The sequence below is a fragment of the Copidosoma floridanum genome, unplaced genomic scaffold (assembly GCF_036245765.1).
Source record: "Copidosoma floridanum isolate Cflo_tuat_1 unplaced genomic scaffold, Cflo_Japanese_pri ptg000001l, whole genome shotgun sequence".
In the NCBI taxonomy this organism is placed as follows: Eukaryota; Metazoa; Arthropoda; class Insecta; order Hymenoptera; family Encyrtidae; genus Copidosoma; species Copidosoma floridanum.
The window spans coordinates 14774787-14796311 of NW_028321878.1; the positions used below are offsets into that span (position 1 = coordinate 14774787).

Genomic DNA, 21525 nt, shown 5'->3' on the forward strand with positions numbered 1-21525 from the left:
AGGGAGAGAAAAAAAAACGATTACGGGTGAAAGTAGAAAATGATTGATTTAGGATTTCCCGTTTCATGTGCCTCACGCGTGTTTGCTGCTTTGACGAATTGATTGGAAATTGAAAAGACGATGGACATTTTTCTTATGCTGTTCATCTGGTATATTTGTTTTGACAGTTGGAGGGGAGATTATGTTTAATCTTTTAGTTTTTAAAGATAACCTTTCTTGGAAAAAGACAGTATCTTTTCTTTTAATTGAAAAAGCATACTGTTTTTTCATTGGTATAAAAAGAAACTGAGGTCTCAAGATTTTTTTAAGAAACAAATTCTGTTAAATAATACATTTAGGGCAAAAAACGTCCAAAAAATTTTACGTAGTTTTCTTCCACATTGATTGGAAGCACATATTTTGTCTTTAACTTATCATTAATAAAAATATTTATCCATTAAATAATGTACATTGAACGTATGTACCTAATACACATATGATTTGTAGGATATTATTTTTAGATTTGATATAAAACATAATTTCTATGGTTTGCACTCTAACGCACTAAAAATATCAAACTCCACTAACTTGTAATGCTACATGATAATAACTCGTAAAAATATTGAACAAGTAATTTTTTAGCATTCTCAGTATAAAAATAAGAATCAGTCGAAAGTGTAGCTTTTTTCTTACATTTATCAGGTTTTTTCTTCCCTAATTGAATGCTCAGTCGTATCTAAAAACCTAAAGAAGAAAGAAGGGGACGAGAGTTTTCGAGTCCCCTATAGATCAGCTCTTAACCAGACAAACTCTAAAGCTCCCGTTGAAACGAGGAAAAAAAAATGCGGGTACGGGAAAATGGAGCATTTCAAAATAAACACTCGTTAAATACACCTTGGCTATAAAGTTTTGACGCAGTCTCTTTGAAATCGTTCGATTTGTCGCCCGACAGTGATCAATGCGGGCATATTTTTAGATCACGCAGTCAAAGCGCAGTCAGATGTGTAAAAAGAAAAATCAATCAAAGATTGCCAAATCGATTTGAAAAAAAAAAAAAAAAAAAAAAAAAAGAGGAGAAGAATAAATTAATCACGGGTTCGTGTACGAAAAAATGATTGAAAACCGAGTGGATGGAAGGGAAAAAAATCATATAAACTTGGCACATCATTAATCAGTGCACGTAAAAGAAAAGGCCTGTTGTCCGATCTTTTTGTGTCGTGCTCGAAAATAAGTAGGTATGAAGAGAACAGTCGACCCACGAGCGAACGCAGTTCGTATGAAAAATATACTATACACATATATATATATCTCAATTTTTATTTATTTTTTTTTTTTTCATGGACACATAACACACTTGTCGTCATGACGATGTTCATTTCAAGCTTTATATATACATACAGTGACTGCGCAGGCGAGAAGCGCATACTTATTTTCACTTGTCGTCCGTCTCTCAGCCTATACAAATCCAATTCCGAGACCAAGAGCACGTACTCCATTCTTCACGACATTTTATTTTCAAGTACACCCACGTATATAGATATATGTATAAGATGGAAATCGTGCTTGCAATCTGAAAGACGAGAATCTCGGAGCTTTCGGGAGAATGACAGGATGCGAATATTTCTTGCGTGAGAGGCATTTCATCTCGACGCTATTTTTTTACGCCGCTGCAGATACACTGTGACGTTGGGATTAGGTTTTTTAATTTTTTTTTCTTTTTTTTTTCATGCGAGTTTATTACAGACTTTTTATTTATCAAACAAAAAATTGTTTGGTTGATTCAACTGTTGAAGTTGCAGAAATCGATTGCTTACCTCAAATGTGACAATTGTCATTGTGTTCATCGTTTTTCATATTTTATCATATTTTGTTCCATGAACTCAGTTAACGTCGACACAAATTAATGAAATTTTTTTCATCATGTACAAAAATCAGTCGAGTTTTTTTACTAGTTTAAGTTGAAAATGAGTAAAAATAATGTCTTCTGTTGTTAACAAGTGCATAATTATCATAAAATTCATCAGCGGTATAGAGTGTTTAAGCATAAATCAGAAAATAAAGTATATTAATGCATTACAGAAAACACTTGATTAGGGACGTGTCAGAGAAAACGAAAGGAAAAAAATTACTCACGCAACGCTAAAGACTAAACAAAGATTAAGTAAAAAAAGGAGAGTAATTGAATGTGCGGGTAAGCGAAAAGTTTGCTCCAAACACAAGACGTAAAATCACATAGTTTACTTTTTTCTAACCTCAACATTTGAAGATGCGGTGTGATTTTCACGCTTAAAAATGTAAATTAATCAATAGTATGCCTAGATTTTGTGAGTGTTATCCTTCCCAACTAAAATAACAAGTACACCACTTTATCTGTGACTCGTTGCCTCGCTTGCATCTCTCTTCATTGCAATTTACTTACTTTTCCAGTGCAACTTGCACTTGATCATAAAATTCTAAGTTCACTTACTATCGCAGATAGTCAAGTTACTATGCTAATCGCAATATTACTAAGAGTAACAGTAACTATACTACGCCCATAGTAATGTAAATTACTATCAGAGGTCGTACAATAACAACGTCCAGCATAGGTACTTTTATTTCCTATGTTGAGCGCAGTAAAATTACAACGGCAATAGTAATATTTACTACATATATAGTAAGAATACTAGTCACTTGTATTTTTACATCGTGGGGTGACGTAATTTCTCACAAGAAGAGTACCTAGTAACTTTTGGATTGGATTTTTTACTGTGTAGCCATAGTCTTATTTTTTTTAAATTAAATTTTATTTTGTCTTGCAAATTACAAGAAGCCCGTCAAATTCAGTGATTTGTTATCAGTGAACTAGAGAGTCCGTTTACGTAATGTATGTTTAGTCGACCCACATCTTAAAATACGTTTTGTATAATGAAATCTGTTCGCAGGAAATATCTACATCACGTGTGTAAGTATCGATATAAATAAACAAGTGTACACTCGAATTGAATTTCTCACACTTAAGATAAGTTGCCGCACAAATACGGTGAGATGTGCATAAACATCGCCTCGGCATCAGGATTACTGTGTGCATCTATACTAATTATTCTCGTTTTAATCCTTCATGGCCATTCATGTTTGCTGCATTAATACTTCCTAATTTGTTGGCACTCGTGACTGCATACTGATTAATCAAAATGAATTATCGACTGGTTCTCACAGTTATAGGAATGAATAACATATGTCACTGTAAAAAAGCTGCAAACGGAGAAAAATTTTTAAGTTTAAAAAAGTTTAGGCACTACTCTCACTTTAATGAGAAACCAATACAGTTACGCCATCGATTCGGTCATTAAATTTCTACAAACCGACACAATCATGGAACCTCAAAGTTTTCATCGTCAGTATCGAATTCTCGTCGATGGATTTCCAATTTCACTTAAAAACATTGAAAACTGATACTCTGCTGATCTGAAAACTTGAATTTTCCTTGAAACCGAACACCAAAAACCACCGGTGCTTTAACGACACTAACTATCGACTTAGTAACTGGAACTAGAACGCGCCACCACAATAAATATTACCGTTAGCACAGGGGCGAAGGGGACAAAAAACTTTTGGCTCGTAACTGTTATACTTATACTGATAATGAAAGCCAAGACAATAATATATTATAAGTATAATATATTCGTTTGAATTTTAGTAGTATCATGTGATTTTAAATTCTTATGATTATAAATAAAGTTTTGAGGGCGATCGTTTTTTTTTTTTTTTTTTTTTTTTTTTCTAGAAATCAATTCTAGTAGCTGAAAGGTGTGTAATCGCGTTGTGATGAATTATCAATACACTTTTGAGAAAACTTTGACGATACCTGTATTTAAAATTTTTTTAAATATTCAAAAATAAAAACCTTTCATTTTCTTTAAATTCATTTAAAAACGTTTAAGCTTTGTGATACATACACTTCTAAAAAATGCGATACTTCAGTGATTAGTAATGCTCTTTTACTTAAATTTCTCATTAAAAACACATAAAAATTATGAAAACTTATCTTTGCTATTTATTGTTATCACAAACACTCCATTATTTTCTACTCTTAATAGTAACAATAATAATAATAATAAAAATAATAATAATAATAATAATAATAATAATACAATCATACTCCTATTATACTCTTTTGGTCTATTTATTCGTCAATATCCTTACAAATATCTTTACATTCAAGTGTAAACTCTTTACTCATAGAATTTCCAACATGTGCGATGTATAGTATAATGTGTAGTTCGATTTCATTATCATACATTTTTTTTCTCTGCGTTTGAATGTTCTTTTCCAATTTATCGAGTGCCGTCATTCTGATAGTTTATACTAATATATTTACCCCATTCAAATAGCAAGTGTCAAGTTATAAATGAAATTTTATACGATACACTCCATCACCAAACAAAAATGATAACAACATGTACCAATAAAACTGCATATAAATATATTAAAAATAAAAAAAAGAAAAAAAATATTATCCGTAAACAATAGGATTTTCGTAAACAAGCAGACACTCTTTTCTACGACTAAGTCACTCGTCAACGGGCTCGCTGCATTTGTTACCCTGACAAGCAACCCGCTCATCGTAATACCAACGTATTAAGTGCCCTACAAAAAAACAGCACAAATCACACGTTCCATCGTCTTTTCTTCTTTTTCTTTTTTGCATTTTTTTCACCCAATTAAATTTTTTCTTTCCGATTGTCACGCGCAATTTCATTTCCTAAAAAAAAAAAAAAATGGACATCGGATAAAACTTTTTCCAAACAAACATACGAAAAAATAAAAAAATCAAGGCACAATCTAATCCATAAATGGACCCAGCACCTAATACAGAACACCCACCACGTCATCGTACAACGTACAACTGCACAGCTCGTAAAGCACATACACGTCTGCAAGCGCATGCACACTTGGCAACCTCTCCTCTGCCATAGGGTGTAACGTGACGTATATACCTACAGACAAACTCGCGTACTCGTTCGCCAACAACCTTTAGCCACATGTAATATATGGATAAATACATATACATGCTATATACAACACCCACCGATTTTCAGTCGCCGCGCGGCCTCATATTCTATACCCTACACGCGCCCTGTGACTTATGGCCGCAGCTATACGTGCTGCTTTTTAGAACCAAAGTTATTACCCGCGCACACGTGCTATCTTTGCTTATACGTATACAGATATAACATGTTGCGATCGACTTTTTCCCAGTGGACAAAACTTGGGGATTTACTGAAATTTCAGCTCGACCTTAACACCACCATACAAGTTGATGTATATATACCTTCTTCTTCTCTGCTTATACCTAAATGCTGCTGCGCTCTTTGTTGACTTTGAAGAGAGGCACTCGTGGAGTGAAATGTAGAGGTAACTGCCGTGTATATATATATATATATATATACCACACGAGAAGGGAAAAAGGTTTTACTCTCCCCTTTTTTTTTTTTTTTTTTTTTATCTGCGCGTTACGCTCTCGCACACGTGCACCTTACAGGTACGCCTCAACCCCAATGCTGATGGAGTCTCCTTTCTTTTTATCTCTTCTTTTGTCATGCACGTAAGAAGCTGCGTCTGATCCTATACCTGTGCATGAGCGAACTGAAGAAAAACAGGAAAAAGTCGTGATATCCATGTCTTTTTAATACTGTCCTTTATACCCATCACCTCGTTGAATTTTCAATCCGTTCCATCTTCGATCTCATTTTATTTTCCCTGCATCTCATCCCCCGCAAATGCTGCTGTAGTCAGTTGGGCGGAAAATCTTTAGATCTCGAATTGCTCCACAATAAAGAGTCAAGCAGCCCGACGGAGGGGTAAGATCGAGCAAGTTGATATCACGTGTACGTGTACGAATATATATATGGGGGCGTTTACTACGTGCATGAGAGGGAGCACAAATATATATGTGTGGTATAAACACAGTAGCGGCTTAGATTACCGGAGGATTCCCCTCTCGTCTCGATCATCTCTCTATCTGATGGCTCTAATGTGTTTTTGAAATTCTCGGATTGCTGGGGGATAGGCTATACGGGGAGGTAAAATTATACCTCCGTAGAGCGATTAGTTGGATAGTTGGTTCGTGTAGGGAATCATGGATGTGTATATATATTATATGCGTTGCCTGCACCCTATAACGGGACTGCATGACTTTTGTATATTTTTTTCATGGGTACCAATGATGCTTAAATTGGAAAGCTTACGTATTATGCGGTTAAAAAATAAATTAAAATAAAGTTGGTGTCATCATAACTTAGTTTGCTTCAGTAAATCTTGATTTAATGTTACGAATAGTCATAGCTGTCTCAAATTCTTTTTAGTGGCAGTATTACTATTGTGTTGGTGAATAAATTTTATTCAGTAAACTTTTTTTCTGCAATACTGCTCATTTTCAAATAAATTTCGTGTGACCGGGAGATGGTGCTATCTCGATTTTAAACTTTCGAAAAAAATGCTAACTCGCATGATATTCAAATATGTAGAATCTGTATTCGAGTAAAAATAATCAGTACTATCTCGATTTCGTACTTCTAAAAACTTCAAAGATCTAGTCTCTGAATTCGAATTAGAAAGTAATTATATTGAAGTCGAAACATCATTCAAAATTTTTTTATAACATGATAATAAATTTTTTCAGTAAAAAAATTGAGTACAGTGAATTTTTCAATAAAAATGAAGGTAACACCTTTCGAAACTTAAAATCATTATAATATCATCTTAATATCACCTTCTTTCACACAACTGACGATACGTGGCTTTCTAATATTTTTTTATATAAAAACGTATGACAGGTAGAAAACGTGAGACAGGTATATACTACGAGAAAGAGATGTACATCAGGTAAAGTAAAGAAGAGATCACGTCTTCTACGAAGAGCCAAGTATGGGGTGGAGACGACAGGGGAGGGTAGAGGCTGTAAAATGAAACAACAACCCCCTACTGTAACATACCTACACAGTATCGCAGTGCTACATGGTGTATGCATTCCGTACCTACGTGGACGACGTATATTTTGTAGATATACGGTAAAAAGCTACATTACGAGCGGCATAAGTAACATGTGCATGCATGCCTTGAACGATGAAGCACTCTAAGATGTATAGAAAAATGTAGCTCTTGACTACAGTTGGAGTTGCTTTATAATTTTTTTTTTTTTTTTTTTTATACCTAAGATAAGACTATTGTATTTTGGTTTCTCGTCTACAAAATATAATATACTGTAGAACTCTAATAAATACTGACTAATGTAGCTCCCTGTCGTATAATTTAAGAGATTCATATTATAGTCATGTATTTTCCTTATCTTCATCTTCAAAATCGTTGGATCTTATCAAGGACTAATCCAATAGGGGTTGGCGTGGAAAATAGACCACAGCTGCAAGAATTTTATTCTTCCTAATACGATGAACTCAAGCGATTTTACAGGGACATCAGTTTAAGAATTTCCAAACTTTGAAAAAAAATTACTTGAAGCATATGTTGGGTAATGATTTTGATTATTGGCGTCCTAAAAAAATTTAGAAAAATTCGTGTACGTAAAACAAAATAGATGTGACATACTTTTTTTGGCCGTCTTACGCTTTCACAATATGTAGAAAATAGAATTATTTTTCTGGGAAAATGTGATTACTTTTAAATTACCGTGATTATGCTTCCAAACTCAAAATTTTCAGAAAAAAAGTCCAAGATTAAAAACTATTGCACTAATAAAATACTTTCGCCATGCCACAAAAAGACAATTTTTTTTGGAGTAGATGAATCTTGCTTATCCGATATTAGAGATACCCTTTTCGCTTTTTGTAAGACAACGTTTTCATAATTGCTCTGTCTAACCGATAAATTTAGACTCTTCTCATAATCTCAACACAAAATTTATAAAAATATAATTAAATATCACTCAATTTCAACTTATTTCTAAATATTGCAGACAAAAAAACTAAACCATAAAAATCTATGAATTTTAGTTAAAATTAATAGATACATAACATCAATTAACTTGACCGTCGCAATACATTCAACTGAACCTCATGCATTTAAAAATAAATATACTTAATTTAGTATAAACAACTGACAGCTTTACCATTTAAATGTATCTTTTATTAAATATTTAATTTAGTTACAAGAAAAAATACAGAAACAACCGACAAAATTTTAATTTTACTGCGAAAAAGCTGAGTTTTTCATGCAAATATAAATATTTTTGGTTATTCGAAAATTTATTTAATTCCCATTAAGTATTACAAGAGATGAACCACCTTCTAAATTCTTTTCACTTAGTGAAGGCACTTATCAAAATCGCGATTTGACAGCGTAAAATTCTGTTGTTTGTGCGGATTCGTTGATATTTCTAGTCTTGAGACGACTTTTATTGTCGATATACTTGCCAACGACAACACTATAGTAAAACGTCGAAGTAACTATTATAATTTTGGTCTTAATGCGTAAAAATTTTGTTTTTCGTATGAAATCTAGGTTCTAAAGCGTAACAATTAAGATTTTCTTGCAAAATCAATGATATCTCTAGTTACATTAGACGATTTTTTTTTATTCGTATTGAAATCGTGCGAAATCGCTAATATTGCCTTATATCTTTATCAGTATCATGAAAATATGAAAAGGCGCCCTTTTTAATTTTTATGATATTAATACTTGTGTTATGTTGAATTGTTCGTTCCAAACAAACAGTACATAAAACACTTACTCTAAAGTAGCATTTCGTCGACGCGATGTACGATTTTTTCAGGCTGTACTTAAAAAATAATACAAAAGAGTATAACATTGCTTCAAAATCTTATTTAATTTAAGCCAGAGAATACATTTTTTACTGTGTACGTATTGGTATGGAGTGGAAAATACCTAATTTTTCATTATTACATTTACTTACTTATTGAAAAGCTGAAACAAAATATTAAATCATAATTTAAGCTATTTTAGAACTAAATAAGTGTAGAAAACTACTAAATTATTGATCTGACAGCATTATACTAAATCAAGTTATTAAGTTTCAAATAAATACAATGTATTTATCATTAGTCTCTTACAGTAGTGTCAAACTAAAAGTGTCGATAACCATAGCATTTTTTTGCATTGCACTGGACGTATCCGATAGATATTGTAAAGGTCGGATTAATCACTAAATTATCTCCAAGTTTTTACGGTATCGTAAAACTGTAGTAAAAAATTATCTAATGACATTAAGATACTGTATGTATATATAAACTTTGGCAGGTAATCTTAATGACATTTTTTATCCATAAAGTTTTATAATAGAAAACTAATAGTCCAAAGACTGGCAGTAAATGAGTGGTTATTTGAAGGTCTTTTCAGTGTTTCGATTATTCACTATCTTTTTTCGATTAAGGAATTCGAATTTTTCAGCTATCCATCCCGCATTGACCTACTGAGTTTTTTTATTACAATCAAATTAACATAAATTATAGGGACTTGGTGTTCCTTAAAAAATTACATTATTAAATTCAGTTATTTTCTATTTTTTGGGCATGCTGAATCAGAGTTTGTCCACGCCAATATGTCCCAGGTTTGTTTAAGATAAATTTGTTATTCTTAAATCTATATAAAGCTTAAGAAACAATAATCATTTGATAAAAACAATCCTAACTAAGTTAGTATTCAAATAAAAAAAAAAAGATATTTTGTCGATACCAGCAATCAAATAGAAAAAAATTAAGCCAAGGTTCTGAAATAAAACTAATAAAAGAATACGAAGAAAATTGTACGCCTTTGTATCTAATATTGTTCTGTTGTTTTTATAAAGTTAGAAAAATCTTAGTCGATTCTGAGAAGACGATCTGAAAAAAGTGCCAGATTCTTTGAAATCCCTCTTAAAGTACAGGTAAGACTTTTTTTTGGGCGTGAAATGGATTTATATTACATTTTTTTATCAATAAAAAAGTAAAAACATGCAGGGATAAAACAGTACAAGGTTAAAAATTCGCAAACTTTATTATTTTTAAAACATTTTCCTAAACAGCACAACATGTTCTTATCAATACATATTTTTTCGTTTACCATCACGTAAAGAAGTGAAGGGCGCTGCAATTATAGTTCTCATCACATACTTGTCGTTTAACGCGAAAGCGCCACGAGGCAAGTTTGAGAAATAGACAAATCCTATGAAAATAGAGAAGCCAGTGAGAACTAAAATAACCTCCAAAGAAATTTGCAAAAAGGTAGAATAAAAGGTATACATTGTTGGCACAAAGAAATTCACCTGCATGTCACTTGGACTTTTATTGTGGGTTAATTTTTTGCCGGGAGCTTATTCATTAAGCGCATATCAGTACGTGATATAGAAGTTTCAGTGATATTGACCAATCAGTAAACTGCTTTTGTATTTAATATTTATGATGTATGATACATCGATACACATTGAACGAGGGTTATCTATTTTTAAACTTTTATTTTGTCCAATACTTACAAAACTAAGCATTTAACAACGAAATATGTACTACTACCAACATATTTTGAGTGGGGAAAATAAGCCAGCGCAGTAATGCGTATAACAATTCTGAAACATCGAGTATGTTTCTCAAGACTTTTTATTATTTGCATGGTATAGTTGTGTATTCAAATTGAATTCTGAAGAGTGTGTCCGCGACATTGTTTCAACTTAATTTTAATATTCGTACTACAGGCCTTAAATTTTTTTTTTTTTTTTTTCTAATTGCAGTACTCTTTTTGTAACGCAAATAATAGCATTAAAAGTGGATTTGAGATTTTTATCGTATACATTAAGAACTGAGGAAGAGTAGATATTATGTCGTCGATCACGATATTTTTGGTGTTATTAGTTGTGATTGGAATTATCGATGCTACAGTTTTACTCTCTAGCAAACAAAAATTGAGTTTAGCTCAAAATGACAAGATTATACCGCTGTACATGAAAGAGCTCTACATTTGGAGTATGGAGGCTAGCCCTGCTGAAAAATTATTGTTTAACTCCGTGCAGTGCTTCCTTGAAAAAGGTATATTATACCTCATATTGTATAAGTCCACGAATACAAACTTTCTATCAATTTTGCCAATACGATCTATTGCAGCTGTGGAAGATCCGTCCCCAAATTTGTATACGTTCAGTGATTCCAGCTTAAAACAATTGAACACCAGCACGATACAGCGGGCTGAACTGCATTTGTACAAAAAAAATTTGTCGGTTCCTGTATTGCACTCCTCGACAATGCCTTTGTCCTTATTCGAAGTAAGTATTTTAGCAAACAGAAGGGCAGTTTTTCAGCGCTTAACTAATCATATGATTATTTTTATGCAGATTAGGGTCTACCAAGTTCAACCAAATCGCAGTTTGGACGAACCTCATCTGCACTATTTATTGACGGTGAAGTACGTCAATGCCGATTTCTCCGGATGGCAGGTGAGTTATTATTTTTCGAATATTTTCAGTACCCCGTACCTTCAGGCAGCAAAATTTGAAAGCATTGGTTGTAACGATCAACGAAAAAGAACAGGGGAGGTCAACCAAATAGTAACCGAGAAAGATGTTGACCTATGAAATGTGGCAGCGATATAATTTTCATCTCTCCACTGTCACAAAAGTTAGAGAAAAAAATAGTAGTTTTCGTACCTGGTGACGTATGTCTCCGAGGAACTCATTGTGCTTGCTCTGGTTGGATGCGCACCAGGTGTGAACTCGATTTTTTCTACTGAAGGTGCAGTAAATTTCCAAAGGTTTAAAAAAAAACGCCCAAAGTAGGATAACGTTATTTTTAAAATTGTATGTATATGAACTGTCCTTACCTTTCCCCTCCCCAGGTGAGTAGTATACTATTCTTTCATAGGGAAAGAAAAGTTTATTATTTTATTTAGTATTTTATTGATCACAATAATGCATCGAAGCACCATTGCCTGGTTTGGATTATAAATAAACTAAATGTAACCTTTGCAGATATTCGATGTAACTGTAGCCGTGCAATCGTGGCTACATTCATCACCGAATCTTGGATTACTTGTAACAACTTCAATGGATAACCAACAGATACAAATCGATTATGTTCGTCGCAATCAAGAACCCAGAGACAAGCAACCGATTCTCGCAGTGATCAGTGGTGATGATACTGGTAAGTATACGTTTCTTAGTCTAAATTCGTACAAAAGTTGTTGGCTAGAAATAATATCGTAACATACAGTTTCTTTTAGCCTAATGTTTCCTTAACATAAATTATTTTTTTATCTATCACAATTGTGTTTAATTAGGTTTTTATACACGCTTGAAAAAAAAATTTTCTCATTTTATTTCATAAACGTGCCAGTGTAGTTCATGAATCAACTTTAACAGTAAAAAGTGGCGTTGAAGTTTATCGACTTAAATCGGCTCTTTTGGCCAGATCAAATCAATTCACTTTACTTAATAGCAGTCCATACAATTAATTTGAATCGTCTTCAATAGCGACCCTGACTCATTTTTAATTCATTAACATCGTCAACGATTTGAATTTCTCTACCAGACTATACTTTGGTAGGCCAATAGATTTGATCGAATTCGACTTAATTTAATTTTTTTTAAATTAATAAAAACCTTCCAAGAAAAATCGATACAATACCTTTACTAGATAAGACATTGATAAAAATATATAAATGCGAACCCAATAAAATGTTAAAGAGAATATAGAAATATTAGTGCAATAAAAAAAATCGTGCTAAACATGCGTGGCTGTTAGTTGTACAAGAAATTTGATAGGAAAAAATTTTTTAAATTACTAATAAACTAACTTTCAAAAAATAGATGAACTATTATCAGTAAAAATGCCTACTGAAGTCTCAAACTCAAACCCGTATATGTCTTAATCAACGTTTCTAATAATCCAATGCGTTTGAAATTAATAGAGGATAATGGGACTGCAGCACATGAAAGTTAACAAGTGAATTGGCTATGGTGCATGTCTTACTTTATTCTACTATATCAGGATCATGAAAAGCTAAAGATTTCACTTTTTTCAGTAGATATTTTTTAATGAAATAGTTTGTTTGCATACTTCTGTATAAAAAAAGAAAAAGAAAAAAAATACTGAAAAAGACAAAAAACTTTCACGTTACTACGTCACTATTCATCGAATAATCCTTGTGCTCACAGCGAGTGGAAAGTTAATGTCAAATTCTAAACTTAAAATATTTTTGAACTCAATTTCAGGGATGGTAATACTTTATAAGCAAATAAATCCAATGAAGATTTACGAGCGTGCCATGCGACGTGAGGAATCAAAGGTGGACGAGGACAAAGTGAATAAACGCCCGAGCTCCGGAGAATCATATTTCTCGACAACGGGAGTAGATACTGTAAAATCAAACCAAGAGGAGGAAGTAGGCAGTCTTTATCAGGCACTGGATGCTGAGCCGTGCAAGAGGCTAAACTATTTCGTTAATTTTGAAGAGTTGTATATGGATTTCATCATCGCACCTGTAAGATACAACGCCTATCAATGCCGGGGCCAATGTTTAGGACACTGTAAACGCCTGCCCAAGGAGTTTAAAACGAATTTTGACAAGATTGAGGTGGGAATCTCTCAAATAATCATTTATTTTAAGTGTTTTTTTTTTTTTTCGCTCAAATTTTAAATCTTCCATCAGTATTTTCTCTCTATCATTTTGATAAAGTATAGAATCGAATGACTATGCGTAGTCACAGTCTCTGAAAAATCACAGTATAAGGAGAACCTTTGAAAACAATTTTCGTGTGGCACGTTACTCAAAACGAAAAAACTCGTCTACTCTATTGAAAATGGGTTGAATACAGTCAGTGCCAAATCAAGAAAATTGCCAAAAACTGTGTATGTGGATGAATTAATATCATTAACATTTTTAAACCAAGAACTAACGATTTTTAGGATGAAAAAGGTATGAGTAGGTACTGTATTTTTATTTAAAAAAATTAATTTTAGAACGGGCAACGTAAGAACTGCATTTAACGAGTTTACATCTCACATACTTTTCTAGAGGAAAATGTCAAAAGAGCAGGTCGGTCCTGCCATCTCACGAATAACAAGCAGATAAAATGCAAAACACTATGCCTTTCATGTAAGACATGAACAATATTTGGGGTGCCAGAGAAAAACGTGTCATTAAAATAATAGGATTCAATTTTTTAAGTATTCCGTTTATAATCAACTAAATTTCAGTATCAGTATGCTAACTTTGAATTTAAACTAATAAACAATTTTTGTTATCAAGTGTCTTTATAATAACACTATAGGTGAAATTGGTCAGTACAAAAAAGTGTATTTTTAAAAGATCTATAATTTTTACGATTTTTGTCGATTAAATCGTTAAGACAGCACTTTAGAGAAAAACTAATGCTTAGTACAAAAAAATTTCATTTTGATGAGTTCTACAATTTTGTTATCAAGATTTTATTTGTAGAATTTGAATTTATTTCTGTAACAGTCAAAAAACTTTTTTTTCGCTGTTTTTGCATATATTTTGCTTTATTGAGCGTCTGCATTGAAGTTTAGACCAAAGTGTACAAGATATGTGAAAAAATTAATCGCTAAAAAACTGTTTTTTTTTTTCCTAAGAGCTGCGCTAAAAATGCTGTTAAAATGTTGTCTTTGCATAAAACTTGTCCAAATGCAAACCATCAGCTTAGACAACCATCTTAAAGTTACGAACAACATTTCAGCTTATTTGAATCATAATTACTTGAGTTAGTCAAAAAACTTGATAACGTAAATCGGGGTAAAATATTCCTGATTTGGTTCGAAATATCGATTCGTTAATACTTTTGATAAAGTTTTAAATAATTTTACTTGGTTGAGAAAACCCATGTTGGTATCAATTTAAAAAAAAATTTTTTTATTTTTCTCACACATGATAACATCATATTCTGAGCATAAATATTTAAAAGAAGTGCTTAAACAAGCACTTTACATTTTTTTTAAATGTTACTTCTTTTTTGGATTGTTCTTAGTCATTGCTGCCATGTAAAAGCACGCGTTGCATAATGATCCATTAGTGATGGTCTTCGTTTGCCCGCAGAATGTGCATACCTTTTGATTAGCACTCTTAACAGAATATTTCATGCTGTTCATCTTGCTATTACTGGAGCTTGGTTTTTTTTTACACAGGTAATAGTGGCACTGTAGTTGCAGGACTAAGAATGATTTGAATTGAAATCGGTAGTCCTGTTGAGTAAACATAAAGATAAGTTAATTAATTCTTCATAAACTTTTCCTGGTGATCGTATGTTTATTTATTACAACTATATATTATGCTAAAAAAGTTTCTTTTATAATTTTATTCCGTAGTATTATCATTGTTTCGATTTCATGTTTCTGGCATGGGTGGTGTTATAATTTATTGAATTTTTTTTTCTACCTGCGTATATTTAGGTTACAAAAGAGTTGAAAGACTAGGAAAAGTTGAATTAAAACAAAAAATTAACGTATGTTTGTCAAAGACGAAGACTCTATTTCCTTTTGATCAAAGGGTAGTTGCATGGTATAAAAAAAATTTTGAAATATAACCGACGAGTATTATAAATTAAAACAAGAAACTGGACTAAGTCAATTATTGCATGCAATAAAATAGAAATTGTAAACCAAAGAGATGCTCCATGACATAATTTAATAAATGTATCTTGTATGTTATGTACATGCTTATTGTACTGCACTGCGTGTGTCTTGTATCGATTCACAATTTTTTAATCAATATTACATATTGTATGGTAAAAACCTTTTATTACATGTTAAAATCTGACCAACAGATTCAAAGACAACGTTTTGATGTTGAAACATTATATTTTTGCCTTTTCTATGAAAACAGTTATTTTTCGCAGATAGCTAGATCTTACAATTCAATAGTTAGATGTTAGTTTTTGCCTTCATTGACAAAATACTAGATTCTTTCTTTCAATAGCACAAATTAGACTTGGGTTTTTGGTACTGAGATTTAAATTTTAATAGTTCTAATGATGGAATCCTGCCAAAGTTCGATTGCAAAGTTAGACCCGCGTTTACTAGCCCTTTTGAATACCTTTTCAACGACATTTATTGACAATCTCAAATTCTTTAGTATAGTTTTAAAACCTTTTTCATAAAATGTAATAATCGTTTGGATTAAATCCGAAGGCATGAGGCTAAAGTTTATTCTGCGGGTGATTGTCGATATCTTACAAACATATAGTTATACTTATAGCACTAAAACCGAAATAAACAAGATAAAAGAGATACAGTACACCCTCCTCGCAGTGAATAGAATTGACTGTTTTTTGTATAAATGTGATTGCACATATCAACATAGGAAAAAAGGGAATAATTAAAATCACGGCTTAATCAATAGTGCATCAAAGTCTGTGACATAAAAATTGTAAAAGAAATTTAATACAACAATGTTACAATACCTGATGACCTCCAGTAAATAACGGCAATGTGCGTCAATAGTAGCACCAACCATCCAACTCTGCGCGTTTTGTTGACAATATCTCTCTCTATAATTATATACGCGTAAGTTGTACCTCTTGTAATCTAGTGGCTATTTTGTTAGAACGAAGGGAGGGAGCAGGGAGCGTGCTCATCAGTATAACAGTATGTTACTCACCTAGGGAGTAAAAATAAAGAAAGTCTCGGATGACGTAGACAGGCATTTGACACCCAAGGCGTAGCCGAACTATGAGACAGCCCTCACACGCACACTCGCAGAGTTATATTACTATTTGTTAATGTATCTGAAAATTGTATTTATTTTACTTGTGTGGATCTGATGGTTGAGAGGTGGGTGTAAAACCACTTCATGAAAAAATGTCCATCATCTGAATCCGTTCTAATGAATTTTCTAAGTTAATTTACAATTTTTTGTATCAGTATAAATAACTCCTATTTCCGATAAAAATGTCACTTGTTTTTTTTCATAAAACGGTAGCTCTGGATGATTCTATACTTCCAAAGAAAGGAACAGTGCAAGTATAAATTTTTTAAATAGACTCAAACAATAGGTATAGATAACTCATTTTTGACAAAAATGTCACTTTACCAGTTTTTTTCGTGGAATGGCAGCAACAGATAGTCACTGTTCTCCCCTTGGTAATACTGTGTAGCAAGTAATAGTGCCGGTCAAACAACGACCAACTTAAAAAATAAAAGGAGCGCTGCTATGGAAACTAAATTAGCTGTACCAACCTGAAAATAATTACAACTTACTAAACATACGGTTTTGAGTCTAGAAGAAATGCCACTCAAGAACTTTAGTTTTTTCAAGTTATACTTAGGTTCTCTTTATCTAATAATCTTCAGATTCCAACGCACATTTGTTGAATGCAAAATTATTATGTATCCAAATGAATAAATGATTGAAATTGTTTTTTAGACGGTTGTTCAAACGAAGCCTTGGCTGGACATACACATGCCTGAGCGGAGTACAAAAGAGTTGTGCTGTGTTCCTATGAATATGTCGAAAATGATGATTCTTCGCTGGACGGAAACTGATAATATCGTGTTACATTCATTTCCAAACATGATAATTACGAGTTGTGGCTGCAAACAAAGTGACCTATAATTTTGTAAAGAAAAAGTATTTCGTTTTCTAATGCTGCTTACATGTGACAATTATACATAATTGTCATTCTTAAAGAAGTTTATGAATAAAAAATATTATTATTGACTCTATTCATTTCAAAAACTTATTTTACAAACACATGACGTCATTTTTTTATTGACACGTGGTACAATATAACGCATCCAACTTTACGTACATGATTCCCAACGATTGATATAATTACGCCAATACCCAACGTAATAAGTCAAATTAACTTAAAAAAATGTGCACAGATAAAAAAAAACAAATGAATATTTTTTTGGCTTGTCTTAAGTCTTATTTCGAGTAAATAACACGAACATTGATATACCAATAAGTTAAACTCTAAAACTATGAAAATATTACTCAACAACATCCCTACGATCATTTTCTCAGATCTACAACGATTAAGTTCAGTTCAATAGTTGTTAAACCCGCGCAAGATATTTTTCAAATTTTGTTGTTTGGTATAAGACTGAAAGGCATAAACTATAAAAATCAATGTACTAGCATGATAAACTGATATTTCTGTATTTTTAGGGACTTTTAATTGTTTGCAACCTTATTTTTACTGTTTAGAAGTATAAGGTAATTCTAGTAAATAGAGGACCGTGCCTTAATGAAGTTACATTTGATTTGCTAATACTCAATAAACGCTGAATGAATGAAACCCAAAAAATATGTTCCTTAGACTAATAGTTAGACTTGTTGCAGTTTCATATAATTTTCTTCAAAAGTTGGTACATGTTGTATAGATTAAAAAAGAAAATCTATAACCTTAAATTTAAAACTTTGAGCAAAAAGCATGTTATAAATATCTGAAAATCTAAAAATTGTTAACGCCTCTGTGTCATGGTTAATGTTATTCAAGTGATATTGTATCATTTATATCGCTGTAGTATTGGCTCTGCCTTAAAGTTCTCAAACTCTCAAGCTAATAACACATAATCGTGATCTCACATCTGCATAGTGTGAATCCACACCATATCGTAGTCACAAAAAATGGCCAATCAAACTACAATAGGGACGACCTGCACTTGATTTATAGGTAAGAAAGGATTTACTTGACTCTATAATAATCGTCCCTATTTGGGGATAAGAAAACTGAAGAGGAGCATATCGTTTTCTAGATCCCTAATGCAAACTAGCCTTTGTACTGTGGATTTTCGTATGCATATAGTAATAAAATTGCAGCAAAGCTTAATAAGTGCCAAATGTCGCATGAATTATTTTTCTAAGGACGATGCACTTTGTGAGTTCTAAAAGTTACACTTTAAACCGTAGGTATGTCAATTTTTTTAACGCACGTTTTAGTGTAAGATTATTTCAAATCTACATAATGTTAAGAAAATATGTGTGAACAATAGAGTACGATAAGATATAAGAGTACTTGTGTCCCCGTACCTTATTGAGCTGCTCGATTGGGTGTATCTCAATATTGCGCTTAATAATTCATAGCTCTTCAACAGAGCTTCTCGACTTATCGACAACTTCTGCCTCAACGCGGGTGCAAAAAAAAAGTTTACCGCCCGTTTCTCCCCTTGGAAATGAGATTTCGCTCACACCCGTCGATTTATGCATGCCAATTTTATTCATAGCCATGTGACTGCCACGCCGTATTTCTACTGCTGCTTCGCATATAAATTTTAATACTCCTCGTAACATCATTTTGCACTCTAAAGATTTGTTATGTTTATTACCTGTTGAAACTTTTTTTTTTAACTTCTAGTATAATTTTTTATTACTTAGAGTAAGTATCTGCGAGCGTTTGGTTTTTCATCCCGACTAGGTGAAAGTTTCAAAGACACAAGCGCTTTTACTTTGCGAGATAGAATTTTTATGGGACAACCTTTATTATGATTGATCATAAAATAATTAAAACAACAATTATTTATAATAACAATAATAATAATAATAATAATAATAATAATAACTGTGCTTAAAATCAATTTTCAGACTGTCTCGGTAACGGTGAGTGTGGGAACGTTGGTCTACATATCCTTTGATAGATGGTACGCAATCCGTTCACCCCTGAAATTCAAGTCCACGACCAGTCGAGCCAAGAAGGTCATCTTTATTATTTGGATGCTAGCGCTAACCATAGGTATTAACTCAACGTAATTACCATGTAATTGTTTTCTTTATCATCATTGTTCTATTCACGTATACGTCATACAATTAACAACTACTTGAAGTACGTTTTGAAAAATCTTTAATACAGGTTTTATTGTCACTGTTGCATGAGTAATATATACAGTTTGTCTGAATATTACAAGACATGATTTTTGAAAAGTCATATCTTTGTTTACAAATTGCAAATCTTGACGTGATCTCATTTAATTCTGGTCTGAATTCGGTAGTCCTCTTTTCTCGATAAATCTTGCTCTTAAGCGTTAATATAAATTACGCAATTTTCGAATACTTATTTCTAAACTGGATTCATACTATCAGTTTGATTTTAGATCCAAGGCATGAGGCTAGTTTTTGCAACTTGGAGAAAATTAATAAAATTGAGATTTTTTAAAATAAAAATAAAAACATATTTAATATTTGAGAATCTAAAAAATGTTATTCAAAAGTGAAAAATGATGGTAGCGATTTTTTGAATTTTACATTCGTCTTTTTATTAAATAAATTATTCGTTTCAAAAAGACAATGGTTACTTTAAAAGGCCTTAGCACTGGCTGTTATTTACGTTTTTAATTGGTTGAAAAATAATTTCTATTGATTATCCATGAGTTATTGCCAAATAATTGTTAAACTCAGTACTGTTGCAAAGTAGTAAAATTAATAAAAAATAAAAAAAAATTTAACGGTCTACTGCTTTCTTACACCTTTTAAAGTATAAAACAAGACCATTACTTTCCACAGATCTTGATATATTATTATGTTACCTTGTTCTTTGCATTACACATCTTGTCTGGTTATAAAAATTTTTTGCTCGGCATCCGGTCTTCATCTAATCTCGAAAACACAAACAAATCAAAATGTTTTTCAAATCTTACAGCAGCCCTGGATATCGTTTTGAATCACAAAAACTGGTTCAATTATTTACCAATGCTGTTGCATGTACTGCAAGAATCATGTATATAATTATGAAAAGATATGTAAAGCGAGGGATGCAAATTTCATAAACATAGATCCACGCGAAATCCGAAACGACTTGGCTTACCACAATTTTTTAAAACCAAGCACCGCCAATGTAATTTTTTTTAGGACTAAGAACTGTAGAATAATAACAGCAATAATGGTATAATAATTTCTTCACACAGACATACCGGAGCTCATAGCCTACAGGACGTTCTCGCTAATACCAAGTCCAGAGGTGCGCGAGAAGACGAATCTGTTCACGCAATGCGGCCCCGACTGGGAGATAAGCACCCAGCTGTACGTCGCCTGGGTCAAGTTCGTGGGCCTGTACGTCGTCCCGCTGATGCTGATAAGCTTCGCCTACTTGCAGATAGCGCGCGTTCTCTGGAGTGGCGAAATTCCTGGCCATAATTGTGAGTGTATACTTGGGTATGATTAAATTTTCGAAACATTGTTAGCCCGTATGGCTAATACAGTGGAAATACGTAGGAGATATTATATATTGAATATTTATATAAATTACAACGGTAATACGCAATATATTAGTTTAGTTAATGAATACTCATTAGATGCAAATCTCATAAACTGTTTTAAAAATAAATCAAAAGCTTATGTCGAAGAATAGGCAAGTTTATTAAATATTTGAACATGAGTATGTAAATGTAATGATCATATGCACAATACTTTAAGTACAAATCTCTTGAAATAAATAAGTGTAGATATGAAAAAATTTATTAGAATTATATAAGGTTAGTTGATGAAAAAAATTTTTTTTATTGTAATTTAAAAATGTTTCATGTTTGTGAGGTAAATTTAGTGTAAGAGTAATTTAGTAAAACATTTTCAACCCACCAGTCAATAATACATTTTGAAGAGCATTTATTTAATTTAATA

The 21525-nt window shown here is 32.3% G+C and overlaps 1 protein-coding gene across 1 annotated transcript in view; it reads left to right on the forward strand.

Annotated features, from left to right (window-relative positions):
- The window catches only part of LOC106642870 (orexin/Hypocretin receptor type 1), a 124447-nt gene that overhangs the window by 93345 nt on the left and 9577 nt on the right, over window positions 1–21525 (forward strand). Inside the window, exons 3-4 of the mRNA XM_014357775.3 lie at window positions 19498–19645; window positions 20814–21044. Of these exons, the coding sequence (XP_014213261.2) occupies window positions 19498–19645; window positions 20814–21044 (379 nt within the window). The remainder of the gene's footprint in view (window positions 1–19497; window positions 19646–20813; window positions 21045–21525) is intronic.